This window comes from Aegilops tauschii, chromosome 2 (assembly GCF_002575655.3).
Source record: "Aegilops tauschii subsp. strangulata cultivar AL8/78 chromosome 2, Aet v6.0, whole genome shotgun sequence".
NCBI lineage: Eukaryota > Viridiplantae > Streptophyta > Magnoliopsida > Poales > Poaceae > Aegilops > Aegilops tauschii.
In genome coordinates, this window is record NC_053036.3 from 519,102,208 (window position 1) to 519,117,222 (window position 15,015).

Here is a 15,015-nt window from a genome sequence, read left to right on the forward strand (position 1 = left end):
ACGAGTATGCCCGGCATAGCTTGGTGAGGCTCGAGGAGTGATGATTTATTTCACTAGTGGTGATATGTTTGGTGGGTGCCTGGACCACCTGAGTCGGTTGTAGACCAAGTCTTGATCAATAGCTTCCTTCTTTGTCGGTACGACCACTTGTCCCTGCAGGGACAGGGTATGGTTCAGTAGGTTGTCAACCCCTGTCCAAAGCACACACCGTACAGAGAGGCCGTGATGAAGGTTCCGTGGCCACGGATTAAAGCCTGTCATTCGGTCCGGGGGCATGGGTGTTTCGGTTGTAGCCGAAGGGGATAGCTTCCCCCAGTTTGCGCGCGGTATAAATTTTGTGATCCCATGCTACGTCGAGGTTGTAGCCTCCCCACTTAGAGTTTTGCTTGGCAGGTGTCGTGGGTGATTCCAGGCACTGGTGAGTTAAGCTGGTGTGTGCAGGTCGGGCGTGTTTTCAATCAAAAGACCGTAGACGGAATTAGTCTAGAGGGACTGAGTAAACCCGTTACTCGTGGAAAATGGTATTCCCTCTGCAGAGGATACATCCTGTCAGATGGTCATGTTCTTGAGTAGAAACCACAGTCTGAGTTGAGTCTTGTAACGGTATTCGGATGGAGATACGGCCTGACTAAATTATCGGTTTTTCGGATGGAGAACGATTCATCTAGAACTCTGTAACGGTATTCGGATGGAGATACGGCCTGACTAAATTATCGGGTTTTTTTTCGGATGGAGAAACGACTGTACTAAATTTTGTTTATGACTATGACACGTATGGATTGTGATCTTTATTATATTTTGGACTAACCATTTATGTTATGTATATTATTGAGTATCCCTGGGATGGTCCTACCTCCTGGATATTCACTGTAATTATTTTTCTTATAAGCCCTTTATGTGGTGTCGCTCAGACGCCCGACTGTGGCATTATTTTTATTTCTGCATTTTCCGCTCGAGGAGTCATTCAGACACTCGTTTGGCACCAGTATTATTATTTCTGCACTTTCCGCTCGAGGAGTCATTCAGACACTCGTTTGGCACCAGTATTATTATTTCTGCATTTTCCGCTCGAGGAGTCATTCAGACACTCGCTTGGCACCCAGTATTTTATTTTGGTATATTTTAACCATATGTGTGCATCATGACCTTTCATATATTTCGTGGCAGATGTGTGTTTTATCTAGTTTAACTCGGAGCATGTTTGATATATATTATACCCGTGTTCCTAATGTTTGCGAGTACATTCAAACGTACTCACTGGCTTGTCCCTGGCTATTGTCTTGGCCAGATTTCTCGCTCGGAGACGAGCCACGCGGTGACAACCTCGGAACCTACGCGTCGACGTTTGCAGCCTCGCGAAGATAGGCGTTATCCTGGTCAGCTGTTCTTGTGGGAAATGGAGTCCCATAGACGCAGATGTACCCAACCGCTTCCGCCCTCAACCATTAGAAACCAATTGTTATACTCCTAGGCCTAAATGGTCTTGTACTACATATTTTTGTGCTTGCTTGGATATTCTTGTATCAAGTTGGTGCCTCATCAGCTAACAGAAATCCTGGGGTTGGTGAGTGCACAGGCCGTTTTTCTGGGAATTTATATCCCAAAATCCGGTCGTGACACCTATTCTCTGTAATAAAAGGTCAGTGATCTAAATGTGCCGAAAACAGAGTGAACCGGGCAAACACGGAATACTAACCAATGCCCAGAAGAGCAAGATAGTCATTGCCGTAGTTGGGATGAAGCCCAACAAAGAAAGGGCACTTAATGTTGGACCGAGAGTTACTTAAAGGAAAAATCAAGGGCTGTTTTGTAAAACATAAACGTATGACGACGGACGGGCAGAAACACTCCGTACTTATTAGTAGGGATAGATTGAAGCACACAAGACAGTCTTAAGAGGCGCGCCACGGGCGCGCCCCAACCCCTAGTGCCCATGAAACTACATATTTTCTCCCAATTAATGACATAACAAAAAAAGAACTCATCTATCTCTACATCGATGCACATCGCTGCCACCATGATCCACACGTCCGCCGAAGCTTAGATTAGCAACAGAAACTCGTAATCGATGAAGGGTTTGTTCAGAACTTTAGATCTGCAAACACAGATCTATCAGCTTAGATTCGTTTCCTTGTTAAAACAACTCAAACCTGAGGACGGAGTACATCGGCTCTTTCGCTGTGATAACACTAACTAAATCATGCTGTGCTACTGCTGTGGCAGTACAGGAAAGTTCCAAAATTTGTGTATGCGGCAATTGAAAACGACTAACACAAAGCAACAACCCTGCAGAGCACTAGACTCGTCACTTGTCAGATATATGCAACACGGACCTTCAGCCAGAACTTCGTGCTGAAAATTTTCCGCCGGCGATTATCGTTTTGCCCAAAGCGCTGGCACAACAAATTGTCAACGACACAGCACCCCGTCCAAGCTCTTTGATCTTCGGCACAGAAGCCCATCCATAAACTACTTAGGCCCTGTTTATTTGAGTTTTTGCTTCTGCTTTTGCAGTTTTTTCACATTGACCAAAAAACCATAAAAGCACCTATTTAAAAGTTTTTATGGCTTTTGATCAAAGTTAAAAAGTTGCAAAAGCAGAAGCTAAAAGCCCAAACAAACAGGACCTTAGCCTAAAGACTTGGGAGCCTCTAGTTTACAGTGCCCAACCGAGGGCACCATGTTGCCACCTATGTATATCTTATAATTTCGCTTCAGTTGGACTCTGCTTTCCACAGCGAGGAAGCTTTGACATTTTTTGTAATTAACAAAGCAGGGCACGATCACGATCACCCAGTTCCAGCCTTTCCATTAAAAAAGAAGAAGATACCATACTACCACCAATCTACCATAGCCTTATCTTACACAAGTGGTTAGATGATTAGACGGACAGTGGTATCCTCTACCCATCAGAGTTAAAGTCCTGATACTTGCATAATTCCTGAATTTATTTCAGGATTTCCGGCGTTGTGTTTTCAGTGAGAGGAGACGTTCCTGTCGACGACGAGGCACCTATGGTTACTTTGTAAATTTCAAGATGATATGCCGGCTCAGTCTCTCGAAGGTGCCCATAGAGTAGCGTGTAAGTGTGTGCATTCATAAGAATAAATGTATGTGTGTATGTATGAGCGCTTGTGTCTGTACTGTGTTAAGAAAAATATGTGAGGCACGTAAACAAACTTAAGTTGGACGCACGGGTAAAGCTTGATCAAAGATCAGCTAGTACAGGCATGTGCTACTACGCACGTAAGCGTACATGCATGGTTAGCTGAGTGTTGCGGGTATTCGGGTACATATGCACGCGAGCTTGCCGGCCGGCCGAGACATCGGAATACATACACGGATACACCTAGTGTGTACATACGAAGTCCAGGTCATCCCAAGCCTGGAAAAGTACATGCATAATTTTTTTTTATGGAACATGCATTCATAAGTGATGTGCACATGTGATAATAAGCCATGTCTCACATATAGTATTATCTGCGTCAAAAACACAAAAATAATAATTAGTAATGCATAAATACTCATCGAACACTAGACAAGCTCTCTTCTCGGTTTCTTTCCCAGCGCGGTGGGGCTTGATGGCAGCTATGTCGTGCCCGTTTGCCAGCTAGTGTTGCTCGGATGCTTTGCATGCCCGGCAATAGTCTCCATGCGTAACGATGCATTAGGGGTTTGAGTTTGTTGATTAGGAGCTTCGCCGTGGCTTTGCGCTTTGGTGGGATAGTTTACCTAGGGCAGGCCCCGTGCAGCATATCTTGAGCTATATCCAATGGCATTAAATAAATGTTTAGATATAGCAGTCTCAGTGATAGTGCACTATACGTTAGTGTTGTATCTAAAACAAGTCTTTTTGATGCATTTGGTGAGAGAAAACTTATGAGATATCTGCATTTGATGTTAAGATTAATATCAATATTAAGATGTGGTTGATTTCTCTTTCCTCGTTGAATAAGATGCTACATCAGATCTTTGACTATGAAATGCTATGGCTAATCATAATGGGAGTATCATAGCTAATATAATGTATATCAATTAGGCAATTTTGATGTGATGGCGCAGAATTAAATGAAGAAATAGATAGTCGAGTATCATACTATGACACAGTATCATAATAAATTCTACTACTGCTCATTCTAGTATGTGTTATGCATTGCAATAAATGAGATATGATACTAATTTATAATAATATGCACTATGATAGTATTATACACTAGTATCATATGTATGATACTGTTACATGATACTCCCAGTACAACCAGCATACTAAGATATAGGCATTGAAAGTGCACCGAAATTGTTTACACATTCAATTTGGAACGATTAAGCATTACATCTGCATGGTCGAACATATATCTCTTTTATTTTGCTGGGCAAACGTACACGTCACTCCATTGATCTTCATTTCTTCGGCGCGAGAACACGGTGAAGGATCCATCTGGTACCGGTGGGTGTTGACAGATACATGATCTGGCAAAATGCTATGTGGCTTCAACACCACTTGGGCAATCTTCAACACCAAAACAAACGGTGCCGCCTCTTTCAAAAAATAAATGAACAAAAGGTGCCGCCCCCAGTTTCGACGCTTCTCCGGCGTATATATACCCCCACAGAAAAACTTTTTAGGATCGAACAGAGCTTGGCACTTGATTCCACTCAGAGACTGCAGCGAGAGTGGAGACATTGCACGAGTCACCCACCTTACGAGACCTACACAGATGGTACGTACTAATGTCGTCTAAGCAATATCAAATAACTAGATTAGTGCACACACTCTATTGTCAGATTCATCCGTAGTTTATAGAGTAGTAACAACTAGTACGTACGTGCTGGTGAATTGGCGATAAATGCAGGTGCGTCCGCGTGAGACGTGATTACTAATTAATCTTGCAGGGCATCATCGGCATCCGCACGGCCACCCTGCTCCTCGCTGCCCTCGCGTGGCGTAGTGTGCTCGTTGCCGCCGCCGGCGAGGCGGACGGTGTGTTCAACGTCAAGGACTACGGTGCTCGCGGCGACGGGACCACGGACGACACCAAGGTACGTACGCACGCGCGTGACGCCCGAGTTGACGTTGCGATCTCGATCGATATAGCTCACGGATACGTGATGGCCGGAGGTGTGTTCACTATCTGTACTGCGTGCGAAGGCGTTCATAGACGCATGGACCGCGGCGTGCGGCGCCAGAGGCTCGTCGGCGTCGCTGCTCGTACCGGCGGGCAAGTCCTTCCTCGTCGGCCCCGCCAGATTCAGCGGGCCCTGCACCTCCACCAGAATTACCGTCCAGGCACGCATGCACCGTTCGTCTTTCCTGATCTGCTCTTAGATCTTCGCCGTGGTTTGCGTGGCTTCGTCTGACGGTCAGGAATTCTGCTGCCCTTGCTTTGACTGTCGTAGGTCATGGGCACGATTACGGCGCCACCGCCGGGCGCATGGAGCGGGCAGAACTATTGGATGATGTTCTACCAGGTCCAGGGGCTCACGGTTACCGGCGGCAGCACCGGCTTGCTCGACGGCAGAGGCCGGTCGTGGTGGTGGAGCGATAAATTCAACCGCTATGGTGTGAGAGCCCAACTCACCTCTTGCAAGAAAGAACGAAAATCTTTTAATTCCTCCTTGCATTTGTGCCTTTAGATTTATTTGTCAAATCTTCGTCTGAGAAAGTATTTAATTGTCTATCTTTTCTTCAAGACGAAGCATTTATCAGTTTTCACTCACCTGTTATCGTTCTTTTCTTTCAGGACATATATAAGGCGCCGACGGTTAGTACAAACGTGTAGAAAGCAAGTATAGTGTCTAGATAATTAGCATTCGCAAATCAACATGCATGTAACCTCATTGCCACCGCATGGATCGATACAGGCCTTGGTGGTCATGAACTGCACCGACGTGGAGCTGAGCCAATTCAGCAGCAAGAACAGCCCGCAGATGCATATCTCCGTCAGCCAGAGCAGCAAGGTCCACCTGACGCAGCTGACCACCACCGCGCCCTGGGACAGCCCCAACACCGACGGCGTGCACATCGACCGGAGCCAAGACGTCCGCGTCACCAGATCGACCATGGGCACCGGCGGCGAATGCGTCTCCATCGGCCCCGGGAGCCGATTCGTCACCGTGGACGGAATCGTCTGCGGCCCCGGCCGTGCTGTAAGGTAACAAAGGGTTACAATAGGGAGGGTTCTTCCATCTGCATTTTCCATTTACCATGCACTCCAAGAAGAGGAGTAAAATGACGTGATTGTGTTTCTTGGCTAGTGTGGGGAGCCTTGGCAGGAAGGGAGCAACCGAATCCGTGGAGTACATCGACGTAAAAAACGTCCAGTTCATCAATACCTCGAGTGGAGCGACGATCAAGACGTGGCAGGTACTGAGGTGCCATGAAACCAAGCTGAAACCGGCCTTCTCTTACTAACTAACGAGCTGATCATATGATTTTGACGCCCGGGTGACTACACTGTTTCTTCGCACTGCAGGGTGGGAAAGGTTACGCGAGATCCATCTCCTTCACCGACATAAACTTCACCAACGTGGACCGTCCTGTGGTGATCAACCAGTTCTACGCAGACCCCTACCACGTCCCAAACATGGTAGTAGTGCATGTGTTCATTAACTGTTGGACTATCTGTATACGTGTGGAGCAGCTAGTACTAATGTTTGTGCGTCTTCTTCTGGGGATCTTAATTTGCCGTAGGGGGCGGTGGCGGTGAGCAACATAACGTACACGAACCTGAAGGGGACTTCGAGGTACAGGACGGCCGTCGAATTCTACTGCAGCGAGAGCGGCAGCTGCACCAACACCCACGTCAACTCCGTGGCGATCACATTTCCGTACGGAAGAGCCGAGGCCCTCTGCCAGAACGCGCAAGGGGACACCTCCGGATATGTCTACCCCAAGATCCCTTGCCTTAGATAAGGTATCTAATAGAAAAAAAATAGATAATGTAATAATACCCAGGCCAGGGTTTAGCAGTGCATTTGGAGAGAGTATCCGGTGATGCCATCTCCCACGTGTTCCCATGCTCCAATTTCAAATAAATCTGTTTTAAATGTTTCAAAAATTCTGGAGAAAATTGTGAATCGGCTAAACTTCTGACTTCTGGAATGCCCCTATTTCTTGGACGACCTCTTCTGCTAGAAAAACACAATCCACAAATTCGAAGGCGTAGCCAACTGAAAATAGAAAAAACAAACACAGACATGAAAATCAGGCCAGTCGATTAAAGAAAAAAAGGCAGGGCTACGACAAATAACAAGGAAAGAGAATCAGGCCCGAGCACATGGATGACATCATCAATGAGACTTACTAAGTGAGCGAGATGGGGGAATTCGGAGATAACTAGTTTTTTTAGAGAACAGAAATAACTAGTTAATGGTTACCCATTTGCAAAAGTCAGTCCCCACCTTCTCAGGTGGTTGCAAGTAGCGCATCTGGGAATTTCCCTTTTTCAGTAGACTCGTTTATTCAATACATTTTATCTCTCGAACCATGTGTCATAATCTTGAACCGTTTTGATGGTTGGATTTCTCGTTGTGAGCTCTTCAAAACTTCCCATGTTAATAGGTTTTGACCCAAAAAAATCATGAAAAACCAGCAACGGAAAAAAGCAAATACCGAATAAAAACAAATCTGATAAAAAAAAACATCAACCAAAAAAACAAAAAAGAGAAAAAACCAGAGCCCGGAAGCATAGTTATGGTTTTTCACCTTTTTCCACTTTTCGAGAAGCACGAAGTTTCTTTTCCCGAGAAGTATAGCGTGCAAGCAAATATGTGATTTCTCATGGAAGCAGATTTTCAAAAAACACACAAATGTGTTTCTCGCGAAAGCAAATCTATACTTCTCTTTGGCGCACATATTTTTTTTTTTTTGAGAACCACAGTTGTACTTCTCACGGAAGCAAATCCGTGCTTCCATAAGAAGCAAATATGTGCTTCTTGTAAAACCATAGTTTACTTTCCTTTTCAAGATGACAGTTGTACTTCACAAAAGAAAATAAAAAAAGCTTTTCCTAGACCTGGGAAAAACCAAGCAAAAACCTAAAGGCCAAAAAAGGAAAAAAAAATCTAATGTGAACAGAAAAAAAATTCAGATGGAGCGTCCAGTACGGACATGTGACGGCGGCTGGACGCACCACTTGGTACGCTCACATACCACAAAAGGGACCCTTGCGAGGCTTAGTTAGTCTCCGGAAATTCTAAAACAAAAGGTGAGCACCAGTACCGGGCCTGGCCCATTCTCAGGCCTGTGAGCGAGCGATCGCTACAGGAGATACATATTAGTCCCCTGTATGAACTCAAAAAATATATATCAGTCCCATGTATCCGCCAGCACTCAGGTCACAGCACGAAGCCGCCGGGCGCCGGCCACGCCATTGCCACCAGTTGACCTGCAAAGTGAAAACTGCGGCAGTACTTGCTGGGGATTGCACTTGGGTAGCCGCCGAAGGCGATCTATCACTGTGTAGGTAACTTCCATGCCCATGAAACTACATATTTTTCTCCCCCAATTAATGACAGAAGCAACCACGGACCACGGAGCACAGCGGCTCTTTCGCTCTGAGTACACTAAATCATTGAAAACGACCAACACAAAGCAACCACCCTGCAGGGCACTAAACAAAAGTCAGATGTATGCAACGCGGACCAAGGGTCTTCAGCAAGAACTTGGTGCTGAAAAATTACCGGCAGTGATTATGGTTTCGCCCAAAGCGCTGGCGCGACAAACTGTCAACGACACAACGCCCCGTCCAAGCGCTCTGATCTTCGGCACAGAAGCCCATCCATAAACTACCTAGCCTGAAGACTTGGGAGCCTCCAGTTTACAGTGCCCAACCAAGGACACCATGCTGCCACCTCTGTATATCATAATTTCGCTTCAGTTGGTCTCTGCTTTCCACACATCGAGGAGGCGTTGACATTTGTGTAATGAACAAAGCAGGGCATGATCACCCAGTTCCAGCCTTCCCATTAGAAAAGAAGAGACCACCATACTACCACCAGTCTACCATAGCCTTATCTTACACAAGTGTAGCCCACAAACGCTTCAGTGAAACAAAAGCTAATTACACGAGGATATCGGCACCGCCCGATCCCCCCACCAAAACGCCACCAGGCCACCAGCATCACCATGAAACTACAGACTACTCATCCAAATCTACAGAATTGCAAGTTCTGGGCAACATCTTACAAGCTGGACTTGGTGCTCGAACATCTCTTCCAGTCACCGTGGCACCCTCGAACTCCCTCTTGACGACCTTGTTGGCTCTTCATCTAGTCTCGGTATCTCCTGGAAAGCTTCCAGGGAACTGGAGGCAAAGTCCTCCAGAGCTTGAACAACCAGCCTCAAATTTACGTGCACGCTGCTTGCTTCGATACGATGCGCCTCGTACGTTCGTATTGTCGGACACCGCTGAAAGCTCTGCTGCTGGCCCGGCACCAAGACCAGCTTCCTGTTCAGCTCGTCGGCATCCTTGTTGATCTCCAGCGCCTTCCTCTCCAACATCTTCATCCACTTCTCCCTCTCTCGAACCGCGACGATCCTTTCGCTTTGATCGAGGTTTTGCTGCTCCCACAGATGGCGCACGCTCGACACGAGGGCCTGCATTGCGTTGACCACATCCTTCTCGGAGATCCTGTCAATGGCTTGAGACCATTTGTTGCAGATGACGAAAATCAATGGAGCACCTATCCTCCCGGGAGAGTAAGTAGGTGCCTCTTGAGGTTCGTAGTTGAGGCAGAGTGCTAGCCATCCGTTCAGTGACTTCACGAAGTTCCTGTGCGCGCTCACCCAGGAGGAAAAATGGATGATCCATTTAATCAGTTCTAGCTCCAGTTCCATTGCCAAATCACGGCCGTTGGCTCCACCTGATGTGACCGAAGCCAGGTTTTTCGCTTCTGATATCACTTGCAACTGAATCTGGTAGGAGTGTAGCTTGTCTTGCCACATTTTTGCAAACCTGGAAAGAGGTGGTCAGTTTGTTAGAATCAGCTTGCACCTAATCAGAAATAGATACAACTTCAGAGAGAACGTATGTTAGAAGAGCAATCAGGAACTTTTATCTTCAGCACATAACATGTTTCCACAATGCAACGCAGATTATGCAAGAGTCGATACCGGCGAGTATCAGGCCCGACCCCCGAGCCGCTCCCACGAGCGTCCTCGGGGGAAACCCTAGCGCGCCGCCCCTCCTCCTCCCTCGTCGATCTCTTCCCCCGCCGCCACCGTACAGCGCCGCCGGGCAAAGTCCGGCCGGCGTTGGTGGCGGCGGGGATCTTGCCCCTCTCCTCGCGGTTGGCATTCGGCGCGGGACGGCGCGGCGCGAGACGGCGCTGGGCTGGGCGGAGCCCAGCGACGCGGCGGAGGGCGTGCTGGGTGGCGGCGCCCCTGCCTGGCGGCGGTGCAGCTGCGGCTTGGGGCCCCTCCAACGCGTGGCGGCGGCGCGAGTTATCCCGGCGGCGGCTTGGCAGCGTGGCGCGGCGGAGCTCCGGTGATGACTCGGCGGCGGGCTGGAGGGCTAGGCACCGTCCAGTGGTGCTGCCTCCACGGCGGTTGCGGTTTGGGGCCCTTGACTCCGATCCGATTTGGATCTGGTGGTGCTTGGGTCCGGGCCATGGCGGCTGGCGAGGCATGGTGTTCGTCGGGGCTTGTCGGCCTCTAGGCACCATGGCGGTGCCGGCGGCGACGCGTGCCCGGCGTGGTGACGCTGGTGGACGTGGTGGTCATCTTCTTCCCGAGATGGCCGGCCAGAGGCTTGGTGATCGGATCTCGAGATCCATCATCTTGTCCCGGCTGCGAGTAGGGGAGACATGGTTGCCGGTGAAAACCGAGCCGACGGCAGGCGATGGCGGCGTTCTCACCGTTACCTTGATGGAGGCATCGTCGTGTAACTACTGTCGACCCACTCGTGCTGCTCCGGGGGAAACCCTAGGATCTGGTGTTCCAGATCGGACGATGGCGGCACTGCGGTGTCGTTTCTCTCTTGGGAGCATCGTTTGCGGAGCACCGCTAGAAGTCAGAGGCAGGAGGTGGAGCGGCTTCATCTTGCACGGAGCTTCGGTGGTGATGTCAAGTCATGCGTGACCGACAGGTGCTACGCTTTGTCATGCCTGGTCGGCAGGTGCTACGCACGACAAATCTTCCAAGGACTTCAAGCTGTGTCGGCTGGTGATACCTGGCAGCATGGCGCTGAGGTGTATCAGTGGCGACCGCGACGTGCTCAGCTGTTTGCGCGCAGGGAGGAGGTGCCGTTTGGCGCCATGGTGGCGTCGACGATAGCTAGACCGAGCAAGGTTGATGCATCAGTACAGTTCTGAAGATGGAGCGGTGGCAGTTGGCGGCGGCGGCCTCTGAGAGCACGCCGGACCAGTGTGCCCCAGACCCGGCAAGAGGCTAGGTTGGGGTCTCAGGTCTTAGATGTTAGGCTTGGCTGCGATGTCTGTTTGGTATTAGGCCCAGGCTATCTGCGCCCCTTCATCAACTGGATAGGTATAGCGACAGTTTGTTGCTTAGACGGCGGCTTTAGTCTTACTTTTGTATGACTTTGTAAGGTCTTGTGAGAATAATTAATAAAGTGGCCGTATGCATCGCCCAGATGCAGAGGCCGGGGGTCATCCTCCTTTTCTAAAAAAAAAAAGATTATGCAAGAGTCGGACAGATTCTTGGAACAATCCTAGATTTAAATGTACGATTTCCTCGTTAGATTCAAATGTGTGCTCTATTCATATAGCAGTGCATAAGATGAAATTAACAGTTCTGATCCTATGACTGGCCGACCAAAAAGAACATTTTGCAGCAAGAAATCAGAAAACAGAATGAGAAAATTAGAGCAATTATCCTCCAGTGTAAAAGGAGACGTACCCTTGGATCAAGGTATTAACTTGTGGCACTAGTTCCTCATCCCTTACTTTGTTAATTTTTCTTGACACCTTGGCAATGACACGAACAGCTATTCTTATCTTTGTTGACAGCTTCCTGAGCAAATTTCGAGTTGCGTCAACCTTATGAGCTTCAGCACCCCTTTGATCTAGAAGCTTTAGTCTCTTAGAGTTCTTGGCAAGACGTAAACGCATCTTCTCTTCAGCCTACAAGAGAAATGCCACACAAAGGAGAAATACTGTTAAGTAGGATACTTTGGTGACCACATGTATAGCCATGATCTATTGAACTAGTAGTACTAGTTAGAAGCATATGGGACACTGATCCTCAAAAAAAAAAACATATGGGACACTACCCTAATCAATGGTACAAAAGTAGTTACAATAAAGTGGCAGATCCAGTCAGAAAAAAGTTGATTGCATAATTTTGATACGATGACCTTGTTAACAAAGTTGGAAGCTATAATAAATTCTTACCTAGCTTACAAAATAGAAGGATTTTTTTTTAAGAATAGCCAACTTAGCATACCTAATCTTAGCAACCAGGATGAAAACCAGTAGACCTAATCTTAATTGTTCAAGCAACCGCACCATATTTTCTGGCAAGTTCTTCTATATCCAGCCATTAGGCTTTGAGGAAGACACTTCCCATAGTGGATCTTTATCTAATTGATCATTGATTTATTATCACGCCAAGACCACCTAGACTCCTAAAGTGCACACAAAAATGGTAACAGGCTACTCAAGTACCAGAACCAACCAACCAACTAGCAACAAGTAAAAATAGTAATGTTGTTGCCTTTATTTAATGGATGCCGAAAAATGTAACACTTTTGCTTGACATAAATCTTCCCCACAGAAAAGATCGTTTCCCTAGCAGGGACAGGGTGCCCACTCCATTATTCAGCTCAAGTTGCTTTTGGTTCAAACAAAAAGGCCACTGGACTAAATAAAAGGTCTAGCTAAAGATCCAGAAGACCACAGCTAGTAAACCTTAATTCAGATTAAGGTCAGACAACATGCGAGAGGACCCAGATGATGAGATGACAAAATTGCAGCCTGACCTAGATTACCTTTGTCATACTCACAAGCGTTCTTATTCAAATCCCCTTGCACATTTCCATGAATGATGAACTAAAATCATAGCTCAAAAGCGGAGACCATTTCTACTCACAGGAAAGTGATTAACGGAATATGAATATACCTTGACCTCACCATACAGCTTCCTCTCCCAGAAATATAGCTTCTCCAGTGTCAAGGATAAGCTCCATGAGCCCACCACCTTCCCTTCTTCGCCAACTACTATGCCCAGCATGTCCTCGTCTTTGCACCCCAGATGCGCCACAGAGATTGCAGACATCATCCGAGATGAAGCAGCTTCAAACAATGAAACAGTGAGTCAGATCATTCAGATTTATTGAGATGAAAATGAATCAGATCATTCAGACTCTTTGAACTAGTAGCTCACCGTGGTAGACCGAGTTGCGTCCTTGGTAGCTCGGCCTCCCGACCTCGAGCAGCGGCGCGAGCTCCCTTGCTGCCTCGGCCACCCGAACAAGCTGTGTCTTAACCGCGGTGGCAGCGTCCACCGCATTGCCGACGGCCCTCTGCGCCGGCGGTTCTCTTGTTAGCGGGGCCACATTGCGGTATGCTGGTCGCCTCCGTTGTACATTCCTCCGGTTGTCGACCTCCGGAATGGTATTGACGGCACCGAACGAGCCGGGACGGCTGCGGCCGCTTCCAACCGTGGAGTACTCGCTAGCCATCTCCTTCACGACCACGGTCTCCTCGTCGTCCTCCTCCAGCTCCGGAATGCCCTCCTCCTCCCGCACCTCCCGTGAGCTGCGGCTCGGCGTGTACGCGGCGGCTGCGGCAGCCGCGGTGGTGGTGGGGTTGTAGTAGTAGCCGTCGTACGAGTCGTCGTAGTTCTCGAACACGTTTAGGAAGTCCCACGACGAGCTCTCCCTGGGCGGCGGAAGTGGAGCCGGAGCCGGAGCCGCTGCCCTCTGCGGCGGCGGTGGCGGCGGCGCAGCCACGGCCGGCTCACCGCCGTAGGCGTAATACTGCGGGTAGCCGCCGCCAGCTGCCGCATCGAAGGCGCCGTAGCGCGCGCGCTCCGACGCCGGCGCGCGCTGCGCGACGGCGACCGACGCCGGGGGCGGGCGGCTGCGCGCGTAGTAGAACTGCATCGTGCTCTGCGGCGGCGCCGGGTAGGCGAACGCGGGCTCGGGCGCGTACCCGTAGTAATTCGGCTGCGGGAGCAGCTGCTCGGGGACGCGGCGTGGCGGCGATCCGGGCGGGGAGCAGGTCGACTCGGATCCGGAGGACGACGTGGGCTCGAAGTCGACATGCGAGGAATGACGGCGGTCCGGGAGCGGCAGACCACGACGACCGCCGCCCTTGCGGTCCTCGGGCAGCGAGAGCCGCGGCGGCTCGGCCTGGAGCCGGAGGAGGAGGTGCAGCGGCGCGGCGAGCGCCTCGTAGGATCCCGCGAGCGCGGCGTGCGCGTCGGCGAGCGCGTAGCGGTGGCGCACGGCGGCGGCGATGAGGTCGGCGCGGCCGCGGCAGAGCGCCACCGCCTCCTGGCTGTCCAGCTTGGAGCCCTTGCACCCCATCGCGCGCGCGCGGGGGCAGGCCGCTCCAGCCCAGAGGAGAAACAAAAAGGAGCTCGAGCCGAGCGTAGTGTACCTACCTACTGCTGCTGCTACTCGCCCCGCATTATGGCGTTCGGTGCGGTTGGCGCGAGGACGCCGTCGCGCGAAATGTGGCCGAGCGACAATGGCGACGTGGGGACGCGATCCGGTGGGAACAACAAGCAGAAGGGGAGTGAGCTGAGCTCGGACGAGGCGGCAGAGTGGGGGTTGGGGGAAGGCGACGCAGGGATGGTCTCCGCGGAGCGCAGAGAAGAGAAGGATCTTCTTTTTTATCGTTTACACTTTTCTTTTGCGGGGCTTGTCGTTTGTCCCGTGGGGGCGTGGGCGTGGACGGGAGTGGAATCAGCACAGTGGAGAACGCCATGGCGGCCAGTGCGGGGAATGTGAGGATCCGGTAACTATTGGATGGACGGACCGGATTGCGCGGCAGCGAGGGATGGGATGGGAGGGAGGGGAGGGGACCCCCTCGCTTTGTCAAAGGCCGAGG

The 15,015-nt window shown here is 49.8% G+C and overlaps 2 protein-coding genes across 2 annotated transcripts; one reads left to right on the top strand and one right to left on the bottom strand.

Annotated features, from left to right (window-relative positions):
* Nucleotides 1–4,616: 4,616 nt before the first annotated feature.
* Nucleotides 4,617–7,058, top strand: LOC109769398 (polygalacturonase ADPG2-like). Its single transcript, XM_020328146.3, has 9 exons — nt 4,617–4,721; nt 4,894–5,040; nt 5,150–5,287; nt 5,398–5,562; nt 5,742–5,762; nt 5,863–6,152; nt 6,256–6,364; nt 6,474–6,587; nt 6,692–7,058. Exons 1-9 carry the CDS (start codon nt 4,719–4,721, stop codon nt 6,911–6,913), a joined length of 1,209 nt encoding a protein of 402 aa, XP_020183735.1. The 5' UTR covers nt 4,617–4,718; the 3' UTR covers nt 6,914–7,058.
* A 1,832-nt stretch (nt 7,059–8,890) lies between these two features.
* On the bottom strand, nt 8,891–14,790 carry LOC109769388 (uncharacterized). The gene is made up of 4 exons (XM_020328137.3): nt 13,343–14,790; nt 13,079–13,251; nt 11,858–12,081; nt 8,891–9,956 (listed from the first exon to the last, which is right to left on the bottom strand). Exons 1-4 carry the CDS (start codon nt 14,487–14,489, stop codon nt 9,221–9,223), a joined length of 2,280 nt encoding a protein of 759 aa, XP_020183726.1. The 5' UTR covers nt 14,490–14,790; the 3' UTR covers nt 8,891–9,220.
* Between the last annotated feature and the right edge of the window lie 225 nt (nt 14,791–15,015).